Here is a 24429-nt window from a genome sequence, read left to right as displayed (position 1 = left end):
TCTTATCAGTGCTGTGTATGCATCAGTGATTAATCTTATTAGCAGTGCTGTGTATGTATCAGTGATTGATCCCATTATCAGTGCTGTGTATGTATCAGTGATTGATCTTATCAGTGCTGTGTGTGTATCAGTGATTGGTGTCATTATCAGTGCTGTGTATGTATCAGTGATTGATCTTATTATCAGTTCTGTGTATGTATCAGTGATTGATCTCATTACCAGTGCTGTGTATGTATCAGTGATTGATCCCATTATCAGTGCTGTGTATGTATCAGTGATTGATCCTATCAGTGTTGTGTATGTATCAGTGATTGATCTCATTATCAGTGCTGTGTATGTATCAGTGATTGATCTTATTACCATTGCTAATGTGTGAATCAGTGATTGATACCAGTATCAGTGCTGTGTATGTATCAGTGATTCATCTTATTATCAGAGCTGAGTAAGTATCAGTGATTGATCTTATGTATCAGTGCTGTGTAAGTATCAGTGATTGATCCCATTATCAGTGCTGTGTATGTATCAGTGATTGATCCCATTATCAGTGCTGTGTATGTATCAGTGATTGATCCCATTATCAGTGCTGTGTATGTATCAGTGATTGATCTGATTATCAGTGCTGTGTATGTATCAGTGATTGATCTCTTATCAGTGCTGTGTATGTATCAGTGATTAATCTTATTAGCAGTGCTGTGTATGTATCAGTGATTGATCCCATTATCAGTGCTGTGTATGTATCAGTGATTGATCCCATTATCAGTGCTGTGTATGTATCAGTGATTGATCCCATTATCAGTGCTGTGTATGTATCAGTGATTGATCGTATTATCAGTGCTGTGTATGTATCAGTGATTGATCTCATCATCAGTGCTGTGTATGCATCAGTGATTGATCCCATTATCAGTGCTGTGTATGTATCAGTGATTGATCCCATTATCAGTGCTGTGTATGTATCAGTGATTGATCTTATTATCAGTTCTGTGTATGTATCAGTGATTGATTTTATTATCAGTGCTGTGTATGTATCAGTGATTGATCTTATTGTCAGTTCTGTGTATGTATCAGTGATTGATCCTATCTGTGTTGTGTATGTATCAGTGATTGATCTCATTATCAGTGCTGTGTATGTATCAGTGATTGATCCCATTATCAGTGCTGTGTATGTATCAGTGATTGATCTTATCATCAGTTCTGTGTATGTATCAGTGATTGATTTTATTATCAGTGCTGTGTATGTATCAGTGATTGATCTTATTGTCAGTTCTGTGTATGTATCAGTGATTGATCCTATCTGTGTTGTGTATGTATCAGTGATTGATCCCATTATCAGTGCTGTATATGTATCAGTGATTGATCTCATTATCAGTGCTGTGTATGTATCAGTGATTGATTGTATTACCATTGCTAATGTGTGAATCAGTGATTGATCCCAGTATCAGTGCTGTGTATGTGTCAGTGATTGATCTTATGATCAGTGCTGTGTATGTATCAGTGATTGATCCCATTATCAGTGCTGTGTATGTATCAGTGATGGATCCCATTATCAGTGTCGTGCATGTATCAGTGACGGATCTGTGCAGCTCTGCAGTTCCGCTCCAACTTGTCTCTCTGTGATTCCTCGCTCTGCTCCTGCACCCTCCGCTGTTCCTCTAAGATTGTATTAAGATGAATGCAGTCATAAAATTCATAGCAGGGCATATTGCATTGGATGGAAAGTTGTTTGTAATCCCTCCCTTACCGGTGTCAGCAGCCCCCTCACACAGTGCCTCTTATTGCCAGCAGCCAGTGCCTTCTGCTGGTACAATCTCACCCAGATCATGTCTGTGTCCCCCACTCCTCCCTTTCGTCGGTGCTCCCTGTGTGCTCCTGCTGCCCCCCGGTACCTGCTCCTCCTCTGCTCCTTGCAGAGCTCATCCTTCTCACTCTTCACCTGCTCAGTGCTCAGCCTCTTTTCCCAGGCATACAGCTGCTGCTGCCTCGTCTGAATTTCCAATCACCCCCCTGAGTCTCCCTTCAGTGGCTGCAGTGACCTGTGTGAGCCCCCCCGGTGCCCCGGAGCCTCTCCTCGCCTCCTTTCTGGGACCGTATCCATGATCGCCCCTCGATACCTTGTGACTTTCTTTCTACTTCTGGAGATGGTGAATTCAGGTTCCAAGAAACAGGTAAGGGAGATTATTTTCCTAGCTGTGGCATTGCAGGGGTTAACGGTGGTGGTGGGGGGACGGACGCATTCATTCATAAAAACCTGGCGGCGTAAAGCCGTGACGCGGTGTGTCCGATGTGCATGCCATTAAACTGCATTGAAAGTGACAGATTAACCCTCTATGTCCTCTAGAATTGGGGTCCCGGCATTTTGTCCTTTTAGGATGTCGCTGTTCTGGTGTCACCTTGCCTCCTTTTACGCATCACGACTCCAGAGGCGTTACGTAGACATCGTCCTGCTCGATCGAGCAAATCGCAATGCTTGACCAGGTGTTGCTGCAAATTGGTGAGAATTATCCTGCTGGACTGTAAGTACCAGCATGCCAGGGAGGGAAACTCAATGACCCTTGAAGTCCTTGGAAGGGCCCAAGTGTCCGACAGCAGATAAAGACAGCCAGATCCATCCAATCCACCTGATTTACAGTTATTTATTGGATATTATTGCTTCTGAGTTTTTTAAGAAAACCAACAGGGAGACCGACCCACTGAGTTCACGCTTTTGAGTGTCCTGAGGGCAAAACAGCTTTCTCTATCAACCCATTCCTTAGTAAATAACCAAGGAAACAGTATGAAATAGGAAAGAACTAATACATTACATGAAACCTTCCTAAGAAAGACCCTCATTTTTAACTTCTTATTCTGAAAATGCTTGTTGACTTGCTGTTATTAAGATCCTTTGGCTTTAATACCTTCAATTGCTAGCCTTGAACCTGCATGCAGTAAGGATTTCTAACATTACTCCGAATATGTTGATCCCAATACATTATCCAGGTCTATGACAATATTGAGGACAGGGAGCCAAGGTGGCTTAGTGGTTTCAGATGGAGATCTGCAATGGCTACCCCTGAAATAGGTTTACTTTAAGGGGAACATGTTATGGGGCCAATCTACTGCTGACCTAAAAGGGAAGGCTCCAGCACTGTCGTCATCAGGGCTGGCCCTACCATGGGTCCCACTGGGTCCATTGGACCCAGGAAGCACTTTGAGAGGGGCAGCAAATTGATGCCCAAGATTTTTGTTTCCAGCAGTTTTGTGTGTCATCGGTTTACGGCGCGTTACAGGTGGCATTTCCCCATCTCATACTGCCACCCATAGTGCAAACTGATGAGTATAAGAAAGCAGAGAGTCCCCTTTGGGGAACGTTCCTTATGTGATTGTGGTGTTCGCAATGATGTCAGACATTCAGACAAGCAAAATAATACTGGAGTTTGTGGTGTGGAATTGAACATAATGGTATGTCATGTAATTGTGCATGTAGACAAGGTGCTATTGCATACAAATCTGACTTCCTGACAAATCTAATTTTAGTCTTAATTATCCTGATATAAAAAAAATTGTGTGGGCCTTTTGGTGGGCTTTTTTGGAGGGGCAGCATTTCATTTTTGGACCCAGGAAGCACAATGTCTTGGGCCAGCCCTGGTCGTCATGATATTGGTTTTTGTAGTTGAGTCTCTGACCCGGAACAAGCATGCCGAAGAGACGGTGAAGTCTGAAAATATCCGATTCCTGTCCTATATACAGGTTCCAGGTCAGTGGCTCCCTAGGTAATGGGGATAGCATGAGAATGATGGTCCCTGAGCCCGGAGCTTCAGAAAAAATTCCACAAAGGTAGTTTCTATGTTATATACTGACAAGTTCACCCTAATATGAAGATGTAAAATGATTTCCAGGGACAAAATGTTCCAAAGTCCATAAAGCTGGGGCAGTCCTTGGAAACTAATGACAGCCCCTAACTACGGTAGAAAAACCTCCTCACATGATCGAAGACCATCCCTTGGAAAGTATTAGGGTAGAGTTGTTAACCCTGGTAGAAGAACCTAACTTCAAGTGCAGAGACTGTTCCCTGGAAAGTACCAGAGAGAGTCAATACCTATGGTAGAATAACCTCCTCTCAAGAGACTGGAAGTCACCCTGTAAAGTAACAGGGAAAGTTGTTAACTATGGTAAAAAAAAAACCTCCTGTTGAGAGATCAGAGACCATCCCCTGGAAAGTAAGGATCGACCGATTATCGGCAAAGCCGATATATTGAGGGCCGGTATGCACGTTCCCTGATATATATATCGTAATCGGCCCCTGAGGTTACAGATATTGCCGATATTTCGGGAAAGTGCTTGTACCGGAGTAGAGCCTGCAGCTAGAGGCATCACCCCGGTACCGCCGTCCATAGCCGATGGTCGGCTGTCTTGTAATGACAACCGATGCGGCTGAGAAGGCGCTCGACTGTCATTACAAGGAGCAGGAGGGGGCCCCCCCTCCCGCCACCTTCCTCGGCTCGCCCGGGTCTACTGTCCCACCGGGAGACCCGGGCATCCTACCTGCACGGCCGCCAAAGACCCGATCAAAGCCGCATTCGGCTCTGATCGGGTCTCCGTGTAAAAACCCGGAAGTGATGTCTGGGTACTCTGCGCCACCAAATTAAATAAAAATGACAGAATTCAAAACAGCCAAACATGGCCTTTTGAATGCTTTTAAGTGCAGAGAAGGTGTTTGGGGTCTTTTAGACCCCCCCCCCCCCCGATCCCTCCTCAAGAGTACCTGCGTAAAAAAAAAAATAAAAACAACATTTTTTTTTAAATGTCCGAAAATATTGGCTGATACCGATATGCGATGACCAAAATATCTGTATCGGTATCGGCAATAAAAGAACGATATTGGTCGATCACTACTGAAAAGTACTAAGGAGAGTCAATTACTACGGTAGAGGAACATCCGATCAAGAAATCCGAGACCGTTCCCCTGGAAAGTACAAGGCAGAGTCATTAACTATGGTTGAAGAACTTTCTGTCAAGAGTTTAGAGACCTTTATCCTGGAAAGTACTTTATTAATTAAGTCATTATTAATGGTAGAATAATCTCCTGTCAAGAGATCAGAGACCGTCTCTTGGAAAGTACCAGGGAAAGTCAATAACTATGGTCGAAGAACCTCCTGGAGATCATCTCTTGAAAGATACAAGGAAGAGTTGTTAATTATAGTAGAAGAACCTCCCATGAATAGACTGGAGACCATCCCCTAGTCCTAGAAAGTACCAGGGAGAGACATTAACTATGGTCAAAAAACCTCCCAGAGACCATCTCCTGGAAAGTATCAGGGAGAGTCATTAACTGTGGTTGAAGGACCCCCTGGAGACTATCTCCTGGAAAGTACCAGAAAGAGTTGTTAACTATAGTAGAAGAACCTCCCATCAAAAGACTAGAGACCAAGGAGAGTCATTAACTAAGAACCTCCCAGGGACTATCCCCTGGAAAGTATCAGGGAGAGTCATTATCTATGGTTGAAGGACCTCCTGGAGACTATCTCCTGGAAAGTACCAGAAAGAGTTGTTAACTATAGTAGAAGAACCTCCCATCAAAAGACTAGAGACCAGGGAGAGTCATTAACTAAGAACCTCCCAGGGACTATCCCCTGGAAAGTATCAGGGAGAGTCAATAATTATGGTCAAAGGACTTTCAGGAGACAATCAGGGAGAGTCATTAACTATGGTCAAAGAACCTCCCAGAGACCATCCCCTGAAAAGTTTCTGGGAGAGTCATTAACTATTGGCAAAGGACCCCCTGGAGATCATCTCCTGGAAAGTACCGGGACGAGTAGTTAATTATAGTAGAAGAACCTCCCATCAAAAGACTGAAGACCATTCTCTGGAAAGTACCAGGGAGAGTCAGAAACTATGGGAAAAGAACCTGCCCCCCCCCCCCGCCTGAGACCATCCCCTGGAAAGTACCAGGGAAAGTAATTAGCTATGGTAGAAGAACCTCCCATCAAGAGAGTGGATACCACCCCTCTGGAGAGTACCAAAGAGAGTTCCACCCAAAATTGGAACTTCCACTTATCTGTTTGCTCCCCCCCCCCCTCCAGTGCCACATTTGGCAGCTTTTGGGGGGAAGTTGGTACCTTTTTTTTCGACAGGTACCCGTCCCTACTTCCATTGGACTCAAAGTACATCACAAGCCCGGCCCCCTCCTCCCCAAGGCTTCACTGCCGTGTTCTCCTCCCGGGCAATGGCAGCGGCAGCACCTGGCAGCCGATTAAATCATCGGCTGGGGTGCCGACATCGTTGGGTTCCAGGACAGGTAAGTGTCCTAATACTAAAAGTCAGCAGCTACAGCATTAGTAGCTGCTGACTTTTAATTTTTTTCTGGGGGCAGAACTCTGCTTTAACAATGGTAGAAGAACCTCCCGGAGACCCTCTGTAGACTTCATAGCTAAAACCTCCATCCTTTTCACCAACCCTGTTGACCACAGTTACTTCTCAGAATGCTGGAAGATGATCTCTAGAACAGTGTACTTCAATCATTCACCTTAGCTCATGCTTGTACTTAGCCCAAGCCTGTTCATTGGATTCTATCAACTAAAAATTCTCAATATTGTACAATCCCAAACTTCTGAGCAGTGTCCAGGAGCTGCGAAGCCTGGGCACTGCAGTAGGCTATTAAAGCCGCTGCATGTTCCTTGTGTGTAGAACCCCTATACCAGCCTTTCTTAGCCTTTTCAAAACCCTTTAAATAACTTTCCGGTCTTAGGGAACCCCTTCTATAAATGACTATACAGTAAAACCTTTGATTGAGAGTAACTTGGTTTAAGAGCGCTTTGCAAGACAAGTAAAATTTGTTTAAACATTTTCACTGCAATGTCTTGATATACAAGTAGCGTAATGTCACAACTGAGTATAGAAAGGGAGGTGCCTCTAAGTGTAGCAATATGGTTACATTTAATGGAGGTACAACATTTAGCAACTCACATGGTTGATGATTAAAACAGACACATCTAAGTATGCCGGGGTAAAGCTGTCCACATAGACCATCCTCCTCACCGCCATCGACATCATCCCTTCCACGCTGCGCTCCACGAGCGCTTCAAGCCTTGCTTTCAGATCGCTCTACTGCAGGGTAATCTTCCCGGTCACAACTGCAGACTGACGGCAGTGACAGCCGGTGGTGTGGAGGACGTTCTATGTGGACAGCTTAACCCCCGGATGCCTGCATACTTAGATGTGCCTCTTTTAATCATCAACCATGTGAGTTGCTAAATGTTCAACCTTCAATAAATGGAACCATGTTGCTACACTTAGAGGCGCCTCTCTTCTCTTTTATACTCTGTAGCTCCTGCTGGATTTTGCTTCTAATCCCCTTGTGGAGGCGCCATTTGTGGATGGACATTTTATGGTTATGCAACCTATCACATTGCTATAATATTTTTATATGGACTATAAACTGAAGGACTTATCAATAAATGGTTGTGGAACGAATCATCTGAGTTCCCATTATTTCTTATGGGGAAACTCGCTTTGATATACAAGTGCTTTGGATTACAAGCATGTTTCCGGAACAAATTATGTTCGCGATCCAAGGTTTTTTTGTATCTTCAACTCATAATACATTAGTGTAGTGGTCAGTGGGATGAATGCTCCTTACTTGTGGTCATTGGGAATAATTACCCCATTTACAAATATCTGAAAAGATCAATGGTGTCAGTGGGAACTTATCTGAGAGGCAGAAACTGCTCATTGCTCAAGGAACCCCCAGCAGCCTCTGGAGGAACCCTAGGCTTCCATGTAACCCTGGTTGAAAAACCCTGCTCTGATCCTTTCTAGATATTTTCAAGAACCAATTTTCTCATTTGCTATACCTATTTTTGAACTACAATGGTATTCATTATATTACATTGGTATCCATGGGTGTCCGCAGAACTTTTTTCAGGGTGGGCATCATTTTAAGGTCACCATGCCCAGCCCCTTTTTGCCCCTTTAGATCCCCCCTTTAGAGCAGGCCAGGGTCCCCATAGATCCCTCTTTAGTCTTACCTTTTCACCTATATTCCTGCACCACCAGGTACTCCAGGCACTCCCAGTAAAGAGTATATATATATATATATATATATATATATATATATATATATATATATATACTTAGCCAATAAGACCCCCAGGCCAGGATCCCCACAGATCCCCTTTAGAGCAGACCATGGTCCCCATAAATCCCCCTTTAGAGCAGGCCAGACCAGGGTCCCCCATAGACAGTGGCTGACTGACAACTTTCGGCCCATAGGGCAAGTAAAAAACCAGAGGCCCATGGTGCAGCAACTCAGCCCTCCTCCCACTCTACCTCTTCCCTCCTCCTGACCCCTTTTCCAGGTTGAAGCTCTGCTCCAGGTACTCTCTACTCACTGGCCGAATCCGGGGGGGGGGGGGAGTCTACTCCATGCTGGGGGCGCTCTGTCCTTCTCTTCATCCCGCACTCACTAGGTTAGCGGAGGCGACTTTTTAATTCTCCCCACCAGGAATCTTTTAGGCAAGTTTGTGGCAGAAGCAGTGCAGCCTTTTTATGGGGCATCAGAGTGGCCCGAGGGGCAATTGCCCTCCTGCCCCCTGGCCCAGTCCTCCCCTGCCCATAGATTCCCTTTAGAGCAGGGTCCCCATAGATCGCCCTTTAGAGCAGGCCAGGTCAAGGTTCCCCATATATCTCCCCTTAGAGCAGGGTTCCCATATATCTCCCTTTAGAGCATGCCAGGGTCCCCCATATATCTCCCTTTAGAGCAGGGTCCCCATAAATTCCCCTTTAGAGCAGGCCAGGCCAGGCTCCCCCATATATCCCCTTTAGAGCAGGGCTCCCATAGACCCCCCTTTAGAGCAGGCCAGGGTCCCCCATATATCTCCCTTTAGAGCAGGGTCCCCATAGATTCCCCTTTTAGAGCAGGCCAGGAAACTTCCGGGCCTGCCCATGATTGTATCTGTAATTATCTTTATACCCGTACTTTATGATGTTACTTTCTTTTTGTTGCATCTAATCCTCCTTTTATAACATGTTAAAACTCAAAACTAATTTAACAGCAAAAACCCCGCTCTATACAGTCAGATAATCTCCTCCGTAGTGGAAATCCAGCAATAATTAGCAACCTTTCGGTAGTTCTGTGAAGACGGGGGGAGACGCGTTTCTGTTCTGTAATCGGTGACATTCCCGCGACAGCCTCTACCACATAGGACATTCTAATCACCGATGAGTGCGAGTTAACCCTTTGTTGCTAAAGGGGATTGTAACTATATTAGAGCACTTGCCATATTCGTATATTATCACTACTTGGACTGAAAAAAAGGGTGCTAGAACCCCAAAACCTTGTCCTGCAAAAGGTGACTGTTAGTGCAAATAAAAAGGAGGTATTACAGACAGTACTGTCTTCTTATTGCTCACATACATTGACTTCAGCTATGGTTAATGCTCAGGAAATCTCACATGTAGCGGATCCGTAATCTGTAATGTGAGATTCCGTCGTCTTCCATAAAGGGATGTTTCATTGAGCAGATTCTTTATTCTCTGCATTGTTTTTTTGCACTCGGGATGCCATTCATCGTTACTTAAAGCCTTTAAATAGTTAAATGTTCCGGCGTTCCCTCCATACCCTCAATGTGTGAAATCTGCAGCTGATAGCGATAGGAGTCGTCTGTGTGACTGTGTCTGCCTACTACTGCCGGTGTTGGCGTAATTCACTGGAAACATTTTTTATGACTGTATATAATATGTATCCCCCCCCCCCCCCCCCCGTGTGTATCGCATTGTACCACGCCACGGCACATGACGGTGCTATACAATCATGATATTAATTAAATAAATTGGCCCTAATTTCTAAATAATTATCTCGCTGATGTCAAATGAAGATTCAATAAATAAACGTGGAGAGTAATAAAATCAATAATCTGAGCAGGAATATATATAAATCGTATTCAAAAGTGCATAAAAATCCAGATAAGGTGCAAGTGTATAATGGTGACTCATTGATATCAAAGGAAAAACTCCAATAAATATACGTAAATATTCATACAATCAGTATAATGTGCAAATATATATAAATATACAGATCAATCCAATAGCATAGAAGTCCATTTAACCACTTCAGCCCCGGAAGGTTTTACCCCCTTAACCACTTAAGCCCCGGAGGATTTGGCTGCTAAAAGACCAGGGGTTTTTTTGCGATTTTTTACTGCGTGACTTTAACGGACAATTGCGCAGTCGTGCGACGCTGTACCTAAACGAATTTGACGTCCTTTTTTTCCCACAAACAGAGCTTTCTTTTGGTGGTATTTGATCACCTGTGCGATTTTTTGATCATGCGCTATAAACAAAAAAAGAGCGTAAATTTTGCAAAAATAACAATATTTTTCACATTTTTTTATATGAAATTCCCCAAAAAAAAAATGTAAAAATCTAAATTTTTTAAAATTTTCGGCCAATTTGTTTTATGCTACATATGTTTGGTAAAAAAAATCGCAAAAAGCGTATTTTGATTGGTTTGCGCAAAAGTTATCGCGTTTACTAACAAAGGGAAAGATTTTTGTCATTTTTGGTGTTTTTTTTTTTAACGTGTAATGGCGGCGATCTGCGATATTTTTTCGGTACTGCGACATTGCGGCGGACAGATCGGACCCTTGACTGACATTTTTGACACTTTTGGGGGTACCAGTGACATTACTGCAGTAATCAGTGCTATACATATGCACTGTTACTGCAAAAATGACACTGGCAGGGAAGGGGTTAACTTTATTGGACAGGGAGGGGTTAAGTGTGTCCTAGGGGCGTGTTTCTAACTGTGCAGGGACATTGCTATTGGTGTAAAAGCAAAGATCCACGGTTCTACATAGTAGAACGGTCAGATCTTCACTTTTACACTGGGAGAACTGACAGGCGGCTTGTTTACATAAGCCGCTCTGTCTTTCTCCCTTCACAGGAGCGATCGCAGTGTGACTGGCGGACATCGAGTCCGCCGGTCACACGCACTGACTTGTCTGTGAACGAGCCGCGGCAGGCGCGCGCCTCGGCGGGCGCACGCCCGCCCGCCCGCAATTGGCTCGCAAGTCAGTGACAGGCGAGTGACATACCGATACGTCACTCTGCCTGGCCGGGGCTGACCGCCGCAGTACATAGTCGTGCGGCGGTCGGCAACCGGTTAAAGCGGTTGTAAACCCGAAAATTAAAAAAAAAAAAAACCTGCTAGACAAAGGCATAATGAGCTAATATGTATCGCATACTAGCTCATTATGTATTACTTACCTTAGAACGAAGCCCCGAAACGGACCCACGGACATCGCTGTGGGCGCTGCCATGATCCCTCCGCGTCTCTTCTGGGTTCGGCGGCTCCGGCGCTGTGATTGGCCGGAGCCGCGATGACGTCACTCCCGCGAATGCGCACGGGAGTGATTTTCCGGCAAGCTCCCGGCAAGTAAAACTGAAGGTCCCCCCGGACCTTCAGAGCGCATGTGCCGCTTGCGTGAGCGGCTGCATGCACTGCAAATATCTCCTAAACCGTGCCGGTTTAGGAGATATTAATTGTACCTACAGGTAAGCCTTATTATAGGCCTTATTATAGGCTTACCTGTAGGTAAACGTGTCAAAAAGCGGGATACTACCGCTTTAATGACCAGGCCATTTTTTGCGATTCAGCACTGCGTTATTTTAACGGACAATTGCGTGGATGTGCGACACTGTACCCAAATAACCTTGATGTCCTTTTTTTCCCACAAATAGAGCATTTTTTTGGTGGTATTTGATCACCTGTGCGATTTTTATTTTTTGCGCTATAAATAAAAAAAGAGCGACAATTCTGAAAAAAAAAAAAAAACAATATTTTTCACATTCTGCTATATAACATTCCCCAAAAAAAGAAAAATTAAAAAATCAAAATCTTTTAACATTTTAGGCCAATTTGTTTTCTGCTAAAAAATCGCAATACGTGTATTTTGATTGGTTTGTGTAAAAGTTATCATGGCTACTAACTACGGGAAAGATATATGTCATTTTTATTGTTTTTTTTTTTAACTAGTAATGGTGGCGATCTGCGATTTTTTGTGTGGTCGTGCGGCGCTATACCCAAATAAAATTTACGTCCTTTTTTTCCCACAAATAGAGCTTTCTTTTGGTGGTAATTGATCACCTGTGCAATTTTTTATTTTTTGCGCTATAAACAAAAAAAGAGCGACAGTTCTGAAAAAAAATAATATTTTTCACATTCTGCTATATAACATTCCCAAAAAAAATGTAAAAATCCAAATTTTTAACATTTTAGGCCAATTTGTTTTCTGCTACATATTTTTATAAAAAAAAATCGCAAGAAGATTTATGTCATTTTTATTGTTTTTTTTTTTTTTACTAGTAATGGCGGACAGATCGGACCCCTAACTGACATTTTTGACACTTTTGGGGGGGACCAGTGACATTACTACAGTAATCAGTGCTAAAAATATGTATTGTTACTGTAATAATGACACTGGCAGGGAAGGGGTTAACAGAGTAACTGATTAAGGGGTTAAATGTGTACCTAGGGGTTTTTTCTAACTGTGGGGGGCGTGGCTTGTGAAATGATCACAGAGACCTGTGTTCCTATATAGAAGGATCACAGGCGCTCTGTGATCATTCCAGGTAGAAGAACGGTCAGATGTGTTTACAACAGCCGACCGTTCTTCTCTCTCAGCGGGGAACAATCGCAGGTGTCAGGCGGGAGTCCCCGCTGCCGAGTGGGGGCGGGAGCGTACTGCTGGCGGCATGCACTCGCCCCCTAGCTGCAGGCACGTGACCGATGTATACCTACATCAGTTTGCGCAGGAGGGCCGCCCTGCCGCAGTATAACTGCGGCGGGCGGTCGGAGGTGGTTAAATTGCCAACATCCCCTTATTGAAAAATTAAGCAGGGCGATAACTTCACATCATGATGCAGAAATCTTACAGAATGACCTGAACAAAATAACAGAGTGGGCAACTAAGTGGCAAATGAGGTTTAATGTGGAGAAGTGTAAGGTATTGTACTTGGGGACTAAAAACATAAACGCAAAATACGTGTTAGAGAGGGGGGAACCTCTGAGGGAATGAAGAATGGAGAAAGATCTGGGAGTCTTAGTGGAAGATAGACTTGGCAATGGCATGCAATGTCAAGCTGCAGCTGCCAAAGCCGGCAGAATATTGGCATGCATAAGGAAGGGGATATATTCCAGAGATAAATCTATAATCCTACCACTTTATAAAACTCTGGTCCGGCCACATCTGGAGTATTCTGTCCAATTCTGGTTGCCAATCCTCAGAAAGGATGCGCTGGAACTGGAAATAGTCAAAAAAAGGGCAAGTAAGCTAATTAGGAGATTGAAGGACCTAAACTATGAGGAGCGTTTACAATCACTTGATTTATTCTCCCAGGAGAAGAGACGCCTGAGAGGGGACATGATAGTGATTTACAAATACCTCAACAGTGATCTCAGCATAGAAAAAAAAAAAACGATTCAGTTGCAAGGAGTGCAAGAGAACACGAGGCCATACAATGCGATTAGAGGAGAAGTGATTTACCTCAGGCTACGCAGAGGGGTTTTTACAGTAAGGGCAATACGATTGTGGAACTCTCTTCCACAAATGGTGGTAACTGTGGGAAGTATGGCTACTTTTACGGTTATGGGAAATGAATACGTCCACACACACCTACACAGGTTGAACTGGATGGACTATTGTCTTTATTCAACCTCAACTACTATGTAACTTATACAAATATAGCCATATGAAGAATTTTTCTCCTCTTGGAGTGGGATTTATAAGGCAATTATATAACTAAACACACATATATATATACTGTATATATATATATATATATATACAAACCCGAATTCCAAAAAAGTTGGGACGCTGTACAAATTGTGAATAAAAACAGAATGCAATGATGTGGAAGTTTCAAATTTCAATATTTTATTCAGAATATAACATAGAAACATAGAATGTGTCGGCAGATAAGAACCATTTGGCCCATCTAGTCTGCCCAATATATCTGAATCCTATGAATAGTCCCTGGCCCTATCTTATATGAAGGATAGCCTTATGCCTATCCCATGCATGCTTAAACTCCTTCACTGTATTTGCAGCTACCACTTCTGCAGGAAGGTTATTCCATGCATCCACTACTCTCTCAGTAAAGTAATACTTCCTCATATTACTTTTAAACCTTTGCCCCTCTAATTTAAAACTGTGTCCTCTTGTGGTAGTTTTTCTTCTTTTAAATATGCTCTCCTCCTTTACCGAGTTGATTCCCTTTATGTATTTAAAAGTTTCTATCATATCCCCTCTGTCTCTTCTTTCTTCCAAGCTATACATGTTAAGGTCCTTTAACCTTTCCTGGTAAGTTTTTTCCTGCAATCCATGTACTAGTTTAGTAGCTCTTCTCTGAACTCTCTCTAGAGTATCTATATCCTTCTGGAGATATGGCCTCCAGTACTGCGCACAATACTCCAAGTGAGGTCTCACCAGTGTTCTGTACAGCAGCATAAGCACTTCTCTCTTTCTACTGCTTATACCTCTCCCTATACATCCAAGCATTCTGCTGGCATTTCGTGCTGCTCTATTACATTGTCTTCCCACCTTTAAGTCTTCTGAAATAATTACTCCTAAATCCCTTTCCTCAGATACTGAGGTCAGGACTGTGTCAAATATTCTATATTCTGCCCTTGGGTTTTTACGCCCCAGGTGCATTATCTTGCACTTATCCACATTAAATTTCAGTTGCCAGAGTTCTGACCATTCTTCTAGTTTTCCTAAATCCTTTTCCATTTGGCGTTTCCCTCCAGGAACATCAACCCTGTTACATATCTTTGTGTCATCAGCAAAAAGACAAACCTTACCATCGAGCCTTTTGTAATATCACTTATGAAGATATTAAACAAAATTGGTCCCAGTACAGATCCCTGAGGTACCCCACTGGTAACATGACCTTGTTCTGAATGTTCTCCATTGACTACAACCCTCTGTTGTCTGTCACTCAGCCACTGCCTAATCCACTCAACAATATGGGAGTCCATGCTCAATGACTGCAGTTTATTGGTAAGTCTTCTATGTGGGACAGTGTCAAAAGCCTTACTAAAATCTAGATATGCAATGTCTACTGCACCTCCACCGTCTATTATTTTAGTCACCCAGTCAAAAAAATCTATAAGATTTGTTTGACATGATCTCCCTGAAGTAAACCCATGTTGTTTTTCATCTTGCAATCCATGGGATTTAAGATGTTCCACAATCCTATCCTTTAATAGGGTTTCCATTAATTTGCCTACTATTGATGTCAGACTCACTGGTCTATAGTTGCTAGATTCCTCCCTACTACCTTTCTTGTGAATGGGCACGACATTTGCCAATTTCCAATCTTCCGGGACGACTCCTGTTACTAAAGATTGGTTAAATAAATCTGTTAATGGTTTTGCCAGCTCACCACTAAGCTCTTTTAATAATTTTGGGTGTATCTCATCAGGACCCTGTGACTTATTTGTCTTCACTTTAGACAGCAATCTTAGAACGTCTTCCTCTGTAAAGACACATGCATCAAACGATTCATTAGTCATCCTTTCAAGTGGAGGTCCTTCGTCTTCTTTTTCTTCTGTAAAAACTGAACAGAAGTATTCATTAAGGCAGTCGTCTAGCCCTTTATTCTCTTCTACATACCTTCCGTCCTTTGTTTTTAATTTAGTTATTCCTTGTTTTAATTTCCTTTTTTCATTTATATATCTGAAGAATGTCTTATCCCCCTTTTTCATAGACTGAGCTAGTTTTTCTTCTGCCTGCGCTTTAGAAGTTCTTATAACTTGCTTGGCCTCTTTCTGCCTAATCTTGTAGATTTCCTTATCTTCATTGCTCTGGGTTTTTTTATAATTACAAAATGCTAGCTTTTTATTTTTAATGATTTGGGCCACTTCTGCTGAGTATCACAGCATATGTTGACATATGTTGATATGTCAACATAGATGACATATCAAATGTTTAAACTGAGAAAATGTATCATTTTAAAGGGAAAAATAAGTTGATTTTAAATTTCATGGCATCAACACATCTCAAAAAAGTTGGGACAAGGCCATGTTTACCACTGTGTGGCCTCCCCTCTTCTTTTATAACAGTCTGCAAATGTCTGGGGACTGAGGAGAGAAGTTGCTGAAGTTTAGGAATAGGAATGTTGTCCCATTCTTGTCTAATACAGGCTTCTAGATGTTCAGCTGTCTTAGGTCTTCTTTGTCACATCTTCCTCTTTATGATGCGCCAAATGTTTTCTATGGGTGAAAGGTCTGGACTGCAGGCTGGCCATTTCAGTACCCAGATCCTTCTTCTACGCAGCCATAATGTTGTAATTGATGCAGTATGTGGTCTGGCATTGTCATGTTGGAAAATGCAAGGTCTTCCCTGAAAGAGACGACGTCTGGATGGGAGCATATGTTGTTCTAGAACTTGGATATACCTTTCAGCATTGATGGTGCCTTTCCAGATGTGTAAGCTGCCCATGCCACACGCACTCATGCCACCCCATACCATCAGAGATGCCGGCTTCTGAACTGAGCGCTGATAACAACTTGGGTTGTCCTTGTCCTCTTTAGTCCGGATGACATGGCGTCCCAGTTTTCCAAAAAGAACTTCAAATTTTGATTCGTCTGACCACAGAACAGTTTTCCACTTTGCCACAGACCATTATAAATGAGCCTTGGCCCAGAGAAAACGTCTGCGATTCTGGATCATGTTTAGATTTGGCTTCTTTTTTGGCCTATAGAGTTTTAGCCGGCAACGGCGAATGGCACGGTAGATTGTGTTCACCGACAATGTTTTCTGGAAGCATTCCTGAGCCCATGTTGTGATTTCCATTACAGTAGCATTCCTGTACGTGATGCAGTGCCGTCTAAGGGCCCGAAGATCACCGCCATCCAGTATGGTTTTCCGGCCTTGACCCTTACACACAGAGATTGTTCCAGATTCTCGGAATCTTTGGATGATATTATGCACTGTAGATAATGATAACTTCAAACTCTTTGAAATTTTTCTCTGAGAAACTCCTTTCTGATATTGCTCCACTATTTTTCGCCGCAGCAGTGGGGGAATTGGTGATCCTCTGCACATCTTGACTTCTGAGAGACACTTCCACTCTGAGAGGCTCTTTTTATACCCAATCATGTTGCCAATTGACCTAATAAGTTGCAAATTGGTCCTCCAGCTGTTCCTTATATGTACATTTAACTTTTCCGGCCTCTTATTGCTACCTGTCCCAACTTTTCTGGAATGTGTAGCTCTCATAAAATCCAAAATGAGCCAATAATGGGCATGACATTTCAAAATGTCTCACTTTCAACATTTGATATTTTATCTATATTATATTGTGAATAAAATAGAAGTTTATGAGATTTGTAAATGAGTCCATTCCTTTTTTACTCACAATTTGTAAAGTGTCCCAACTTTTCTGAAATTGGATTTGTATATAAAATATATATTATATTGTTCACAGAAGTAAAAATTGATTACCAAATTACGGAACCAAAACATTTCACCATGAAAGACCGCTGGAAAATGTGGCCAAAAAGAAGAAGCTGACCCCTTCAATAAAAAATATATACGCCATCTTCTCCCCACGCTTAGCTGGGGATAGGTACCTCTGCAGATTTCGGTTGGGAATCGTAGCTATCCAAAAACGGTAATTTCTTTTTCCTATACATCAGGAGATAGGCCTTTGAGGACATATATATTTTTTATTGAAGGGGTCAGCTTCTTCTTTTTGGACAAATTTTCCAGCTGTCTTACATGGTGAAATGTTTTGGTTCCGGGAGGACTATGGGGCACCCCCTTAGAGACCTGGTGAGCATTGAAGCAAAGAAGTGGATATATTATCCCTGAGGAAGAATTTATTAATATCTATTTTGAATTGTGTTGGATATCCCCACTTGTTGTGTATTTTCCTTGGTCTACACACCTACCATGGAATGCATCAAGCAGTAGCTGGGGAATACTACTTCTCAAGCAATATTGTATTACCTACAAGGTGTCATTATAGGTTATCCATTGGAATATGAATAATATGGTATATTTATCTGTGGTTTTAATCAATTTTTACTTCTGTGAACAATAAAATATATATATGTAGTTATTTAATTGCCTTAAAAATCCCACTCCAAGAGGAGACAAATTCTACAATCATTATTTTTACTGTTAAATTGTATCCATTATTGTTTGGAGTTCGGACTAGTTTTGGTTGGAATGTTGAAGGGTTAGACCCTTTGTCAGACCCACAGTACAGCCCCCCTAGCACAAACCCCACAGTACAGACCTCCTAGCACAAACCCCACAGTACAGACCCCTAGCGCAAACCCCACAGTACAGACCCCCTAGCACAAACCCCACAGTACAGACCTCCTAGCACAAACCCCACAGTACAGACCCCTAGCGCAAACCCCACAGTACAGACCCCCTAGCACAAACCCCACAGTATAGGCCCTTAGCAGAAACCCCACAGTACAGGCCCCCTAGCACAAACCCCACAGTACAGACCTCCTAGCACAAACCCCACAGTACAGGCCCCTTAGCACTAATCCCACAGTACAGGCCCCCTAGCACAAACCCCACAGTACAGGCCCCTTAGCACTAATCCCACAGTACAGACCCCCTAGCACAAACCCCACAGTAGAGGCCCCCTAGCACAAACCCCACAGTACAAGCCCCCTAGCACAAACCCCACAGTACAGGCCCCCTAGCACAAACCCCACAGTACAGGCCCCCTAGCACTAATCCCACAGTACAGACCCCCTAGCACTAATCCCACAGTACAGGCCCCCTAGCACTAATCCCACAGTACAGACCCCCTAGCACAAACCCCACAGTACAGACCCCCTTTCAATGCAGTGACCAGCGTACATGCCCCCTTTCAATGCAGTGACCAGTGTACATGTCCCCAATGCAGAGATCAGTGTGCGTGCCTCGAATGCAGTGACCAGTATACATGTCCCCAATGCAGAGTTTAGCGTGCGTGCCTCCAATCAATGCAGTGACCAGTATACATGTCCCCAATGCAGAGTTTAGCGTGTGTGCCTCCAATCAATGCAGTGACCAGTATACATGTCCCCAATGCAGAGTTTAGCGTGCGTGCCTCCAATCAATGCAGTGATTAGCATACATGTCCCCAATGCAGAGTTTAGCGTGCGTGCCTCCAATGCAGTGACCAGTGTACATGTCCCCAATGCAGAGTTTAGCGTGTGTGCCTCAAATCAATGCAGTGACCAGCATACATGTCCCCAATGCAGAGTTTAGCGTGCGTGCCTCCAATGCAGTGACCAGTGTACATGTCCCCAATGCAGAGTTTGGCGTGCGTGCCTCCAATGCAGTGACCAGTATACATGTCCCCAATGCAGAGTTTGGCGTGCGTGCCTCCAATGCAGTGACAGTATACATGTCCCCAATGCAGAGTTTAGCGTGCGTGCCTCCAATCAATGCAGTGACCAGTATACATGTCCCCAATGCAGAGTTTAGCGTGCGTGCCTCCAATCAATGCAGTGACCAGCATACATGTCCCCAATGCAGAGTTTAGCGTGCGTGCCTCCAATGCAGTGACCAGCATACATGTCCCCAATGCAGAGTTTAGCGTGCGTGCCTCCAATGCAGTGACCAGTGTACATGTCCCCAATGCAGAGTTTGGCGTGCATGCCTCCAATGCAGTGACCAGTATACATTTCCCCAATGCAGAGTTTGGTGTGCGTGCCTCCAATGCAGTGACCAGTATACATGTCCCCAATGCAGAGTTTAGCGTGCGTGCCTCCAATCAATGCAGTGACCAGCATACATGACCCCAATGCAGAGTTTAGCGTGCGTGCCTCCAATCAATGCAGTGACCAGCAGACATGTCCCCAATGCAGAGTTTAGCGTGCGTGCCTCCAATCAATGCAGTGACCAGTATACATGTCCCCAATGCAGAGTTTGGCGTGCGTGTCTCCAATGCAGTGACCAGTATACATGTCCCCAATGAGGAGTTTAGCGTGCGTGCCTCCAATCAATGCAGTGACCAGCATACATGTCCCCAATGCAGAGTTTAGCGTGCGTGCCTCCAATCAATGCAGTGACCAGCAGACATGTCCCCAATGCAGAGTTTAGTGTGCGTGCCTCCAATCAATGCAGTGACCAGTATACATGTCCCCAATGCAGAGTTTAGCGTGCGTGCCTCCAATCAATGCAGTGACCTGCATACATGTCCCCAATGCAGAGTTTAGCGTGCGTGCCTCCAATCAATGCAGTGACCAGCATACATGTCCCCAATGCAGAGTTTAGCGTGCATGCCTCCAATCAATGCAGTGACCAGTGTACATGTCCCCAATGCAGAGTTTAGCGTGCGTGCCTTCAAAAACCCCACCCCCCCCTACCCAGCACACAGTCCGGCGCCCCTAGTGGGCGAAAACTTGACTTTTTTTTTTTTTATTTCATCTTTTTTTTTTCTGCTTCGTTTGGGGGGGGGGGGGGCGGCGCCCCTGCACCCTCTATGGGCGGGCCGCCACTGTTACCAAAAATATTTAGCAGAAAACAAATTTGCCTAAAATGATGAAAAAGTTTGATTTTTAACTTTTTTTTATAGCAGAAAGTGAAAAACTTTTTTTTTTTTTTTTTTTCAGAATTGTCACTGTTTTTTTGTGTAGAGCGCAAAAAATAAAAAATCGCACAGGTGATCAAATATCCCCAAAAGAAAGCTCTGTTTGTGGGAAAAAAAGGACAACAAATTTATTTGGGTACAGTGTCACACGACCGCGCAATTGTCCGTTAAAGTAACGCAGTGCTGAATCGCAAAATATGGCCTGGTCATTAAGAGGGGAAATCTTCTGGTCTGGAAGTGGTTATTAATGATTTGTGATTGTTTTTATTTATTTTGCTATTATTATTATTATTATTTATTTTGCTATTATTATTATTATTTATTTTGCTATTATTATTTATTTTGCTATTATTATTATTATTATTATTATTATTATTAGTAGTAGTAGTAGTAGTAGTAGTATTATTAACACCCCAACAAAAAAAAGAAATTATAAAAAATATAGAACCCTAACCCCAACTCTTAATCCTAACCCTAACCTTAACTCTAACCTCGTACCCTAACAAAAAAAAAAAAATAATAATTTATAAATGAATAATAATAATAAAAAAATATATAAAAAAAAAAAAAAAAAATAAAAGCTAATGGAAAAGCTAAAAAAGCTGAAATGCCTAGCAACAAATGATGCAACAGATGAAAGTTTTCTCTATTTGCTAGTAAAAAAACACCAAAGCTCAAAAACGCTGTATAAATTGCGCAAGTTGCGGATAAAAATGCGCCATAATTGCACATAAAAACACACGAAAAAAAATGCTGAAAGACGCTACGCTCAGGTGTGAATGCAGCCCAAGGTTGCCATAGAGTCCCAAGAATCAGTATCGGCGCTCACACACAATCTTCCTCTGTGAATACAGAAATCTGTTCATTCATAAAGAATCTCATCTCACACGGCTGTGATTGGTCAGCTCTGACTGTCTCCATGGTGATGTTGGGATACAATGTCTGCATGCTGGAGAACAATTCTGAATACGGTAAGCAACTTTTTTTTTTTAACTACTTGCTGACCAGACCTTTTCTGTTTTTTTGGAGTTTAAATTCGTTTTTTTTTGCTAGAAAATCAGTTAGAACCCCAAACATTATATATATATATATATATATATATATATATTTTTTTTTTTAGCAGAGACACTAGAGAATAAAATAGCGATCGTTGCAATATTTTATGTCACTCGATATTTGCGCAGCGGTCTTTCAAACGGAATTTCTTTGGGAAAAATATACTTTAAAGAATTAATCACTTCAGCTCTGGAAGGTTTAACCCCCTTAATGACCGGGCCATTTTTTTTGCGATTTGGCACTGCGCTACTTTAAAGAAAAAATTGCGTGATCGTGCGACGCTGTACCCAAATAAAATTGATGTTCTTTTTTCCCCACAAATAGAGCTTTCTTTTGGTGGTATTTGATCACCTCTGGGGTTTTTAGATTTTGCGCTATAAACAAAAAAAGAGCGACAATTCTGAAAAAAAACGCTATATTTTTTACTTTCTGCTATAAAACATTCCCAATAAAAAAAAAAAAAAATCGAATTGTTTTTATCAGTTTAGGCCAATTTGTATTCTGCTATTTTTGGTAAAAAAAAAAATCCTAAGTGCCGGTTCACACTGTTCCGACTTGACAAGTCGTGCTTCATTCTGTACAATTGGAACCATTCTAATCAGAGCGACTCAAGTCGCTCCGACTTAGAAAAAGGTTCCTGTACTACTTTTGGGCGAAGTCGGAGCGACTTGCATTGACTTCCATTATGTGAAGTCGGTGCAAGCCGCGCCGAAGTCGCGGTGCACAGCGACTTCATTAACCACTTAAGCCCCGGAAGATTTTACCCCCATTCCGACCAGGGGGTATTTTGCGATTCGGCACTGCGCGACTTTAACGGACAGTTGCGCGGTCGTGCGACGCTGTACCTAAACGAATTTGGCGTCCTTTTTTTCCCACAAACAGAGCTTTCTTTTGGTGGTATTTGATCACCTGTGCGATTTTTTGATCATGCGCTATAAACAAAAAAAGAGCGTAAATTTTGCAAAAATAGCAATATTTTTCACATTTTTTTATATGAAATTCCCCAAAAAAAAATTTAAAAATCAAAATTTTTTTACTTTTTCGGCCAATTTGTTTTATGCTACCTATGTTTGGTAAAAAAAAATCGCAAAAAGCATATTTTGATTGGTTTGCGCAAAAGTTATCGCGTTTACTAACAAAGGGAAAGATTTCTGTCATTTTTGTTGTTTTTTTTTTTAACGCGTAATGGCGGCGATCTGCGATTTTTTTTGCGGTACTGCGACATTGGGGCGGACAGATCGGACCCTTGACTGACATTTTTGACACTTTTGGGGTTACCAGTGACATTTCTACAGTAATCAGTGCTATACATATGCACTGTTACTGTAAAAATACACTGGTAGTGAAGGGGTTAACTTTATTTGGGAGGGAGGGGCTGTGTGTATCCCTAGGGGGCGTGCTTTCTACTGTGATTGGCTGGGGCTTGAGCTGTAAGGACACTGATCAACGGATCTACATACTAGATCCGAGTGATCAGTATCCTAACAGCAAGGAGAATGACAGGTGGCTTGTTTACACAAGCTGCCTGACATTCTCCCTCTCCCCCGCCGATCGCCGAGTGACCGGCGGACATCGGGTCCGCCGGTCACACGCGCGGGGGGGTCCGTGACCACGCGCGAGCGGGAGCGCGCCTCCGGGGGCGCGCGCTCGCTCCCTAGACCCGCACAAGCTAGTGACGTAGCCCTACGTCACTTTGCCTGTGAGGGGCTGACTGCCGACGTAGATCGGCGTTAGGCAGTCGGCAAGTGGTTAAGCACTTGCCGACTGCCTAACGCCGATCTACGTTGGCAGTCAGCCCCTCACAGGCAAAGCGACGTAGGTCTACGTCGCTAGCCTGTGAGGGTCTAGGGAGCGAGCGCGCGCCGCCGATGTCCGCCGGTCACTCTGCGATCGTCGGGGGAGAGGGAGAAAGTCAGGCAGCTTGTGTAAACAAGCTGCCTGTCATTCTCCCCTGTGTATGAATGATGATCATATGGTTCTACTATGTAGGACCGTTGATCACTGTTCATACATCTGAAGCCACAGCCAATCACAGTAGAAAGCACGCCCCTAGGGACACACATAGCCCCTCCCTTTCAAAAAAAGTTAACCCCTTCACTGCCAGTGTATTTTTACAGTAACAGTGCATATGTATAGCACTGATTACTGTAGAAATGTCACTGTTAACCCCAAAAGTGTCAAAAATGTCAGTCAAGGGTCCGATCTGTCCGCCGCAATGTCGCAGTACCGCAAAAAAAATCGCAGATCGCCGCCATTATGCGTTAAAAAAAAAAAACAACAAAAATGACAAAAATCTTTCCCTTTGTTAGTAAACGCGATAACTTTTGCGCAAACCAATCAAAATACGCTTTTTGCGATTTTTTTTACCAAACATATGTAGCATAAAACAAATTGGCCGAAAATGTTAAAAAATTTTGATTTTTAAATTTTTTTGGGGGGAATTTCATATAAAAAATGTGAAAAATATTGCTATTTTTGCAAAATTTACGCTCTTTTTTTGTTTATAGCGCATGATCAAAAAATCGCACAGGTGATCAAATACCACCAAAAGAAAGCACTGTTTGTGGGAAAAAAAGGACGCCAAATTCGTTTAGATACAGCGTTGCACGACCGCGCAATTGTCCGTTAAAGTCACGCAGTGCCAAATCGCAAAATACCCCCTGGTCAGGAAGGGGGTAAAATCTTCTGGGGCTTAAGTGGTTAAGTCGCCCCGAAGTCGTGTCGCCATAGTGTGAACCGACACTTAAAAGCGTATTTTAATTGGTTTGTGCAAAAGTTATCGCGTTTACA

At 43.0% G+C, this 24429-nt stretch overlaps 1 protein-coding gene across 1 annotated transcript in view; it reads left to right on the top strand.

The window, feature by feature from the left end:
* Positions 1-1973: 1973 nt before the first annotated feature.
* Positions 1974-24429, top strand: part of GLP1R (glucagon like peptide 1 receptor) — a 503675-nt gene continuing 481219 nt past the window's right edge. Inside the window, exon 1 of the mRNA XM_082249311.1 lies at positions 1974-2162. Coding sequence (XP_082105437.1) covers positions 2091-2162 — 72 coding nt within the window. The 5' untranslated portion in view covers positions 1974-2090. The remainder of the gene's footprint in view (positions 2163-24429) is intronic.

Source organism: Pelophylax lessonae (assembly GCF_965119305.1).
Source record: "Pelophylax lessonae genome assembly, chromosome: 3".
Classification (NCBI taxonomy): domain Eukaryota; kingdom Metazoa; phylum Chordata; class Amphibia; order Anura; family Ranidae; genus Pelophylax; species Pelophylax lessonae.
This window is presented reverse-complemented; position numbering and strand designations above follow the sequence as displayed.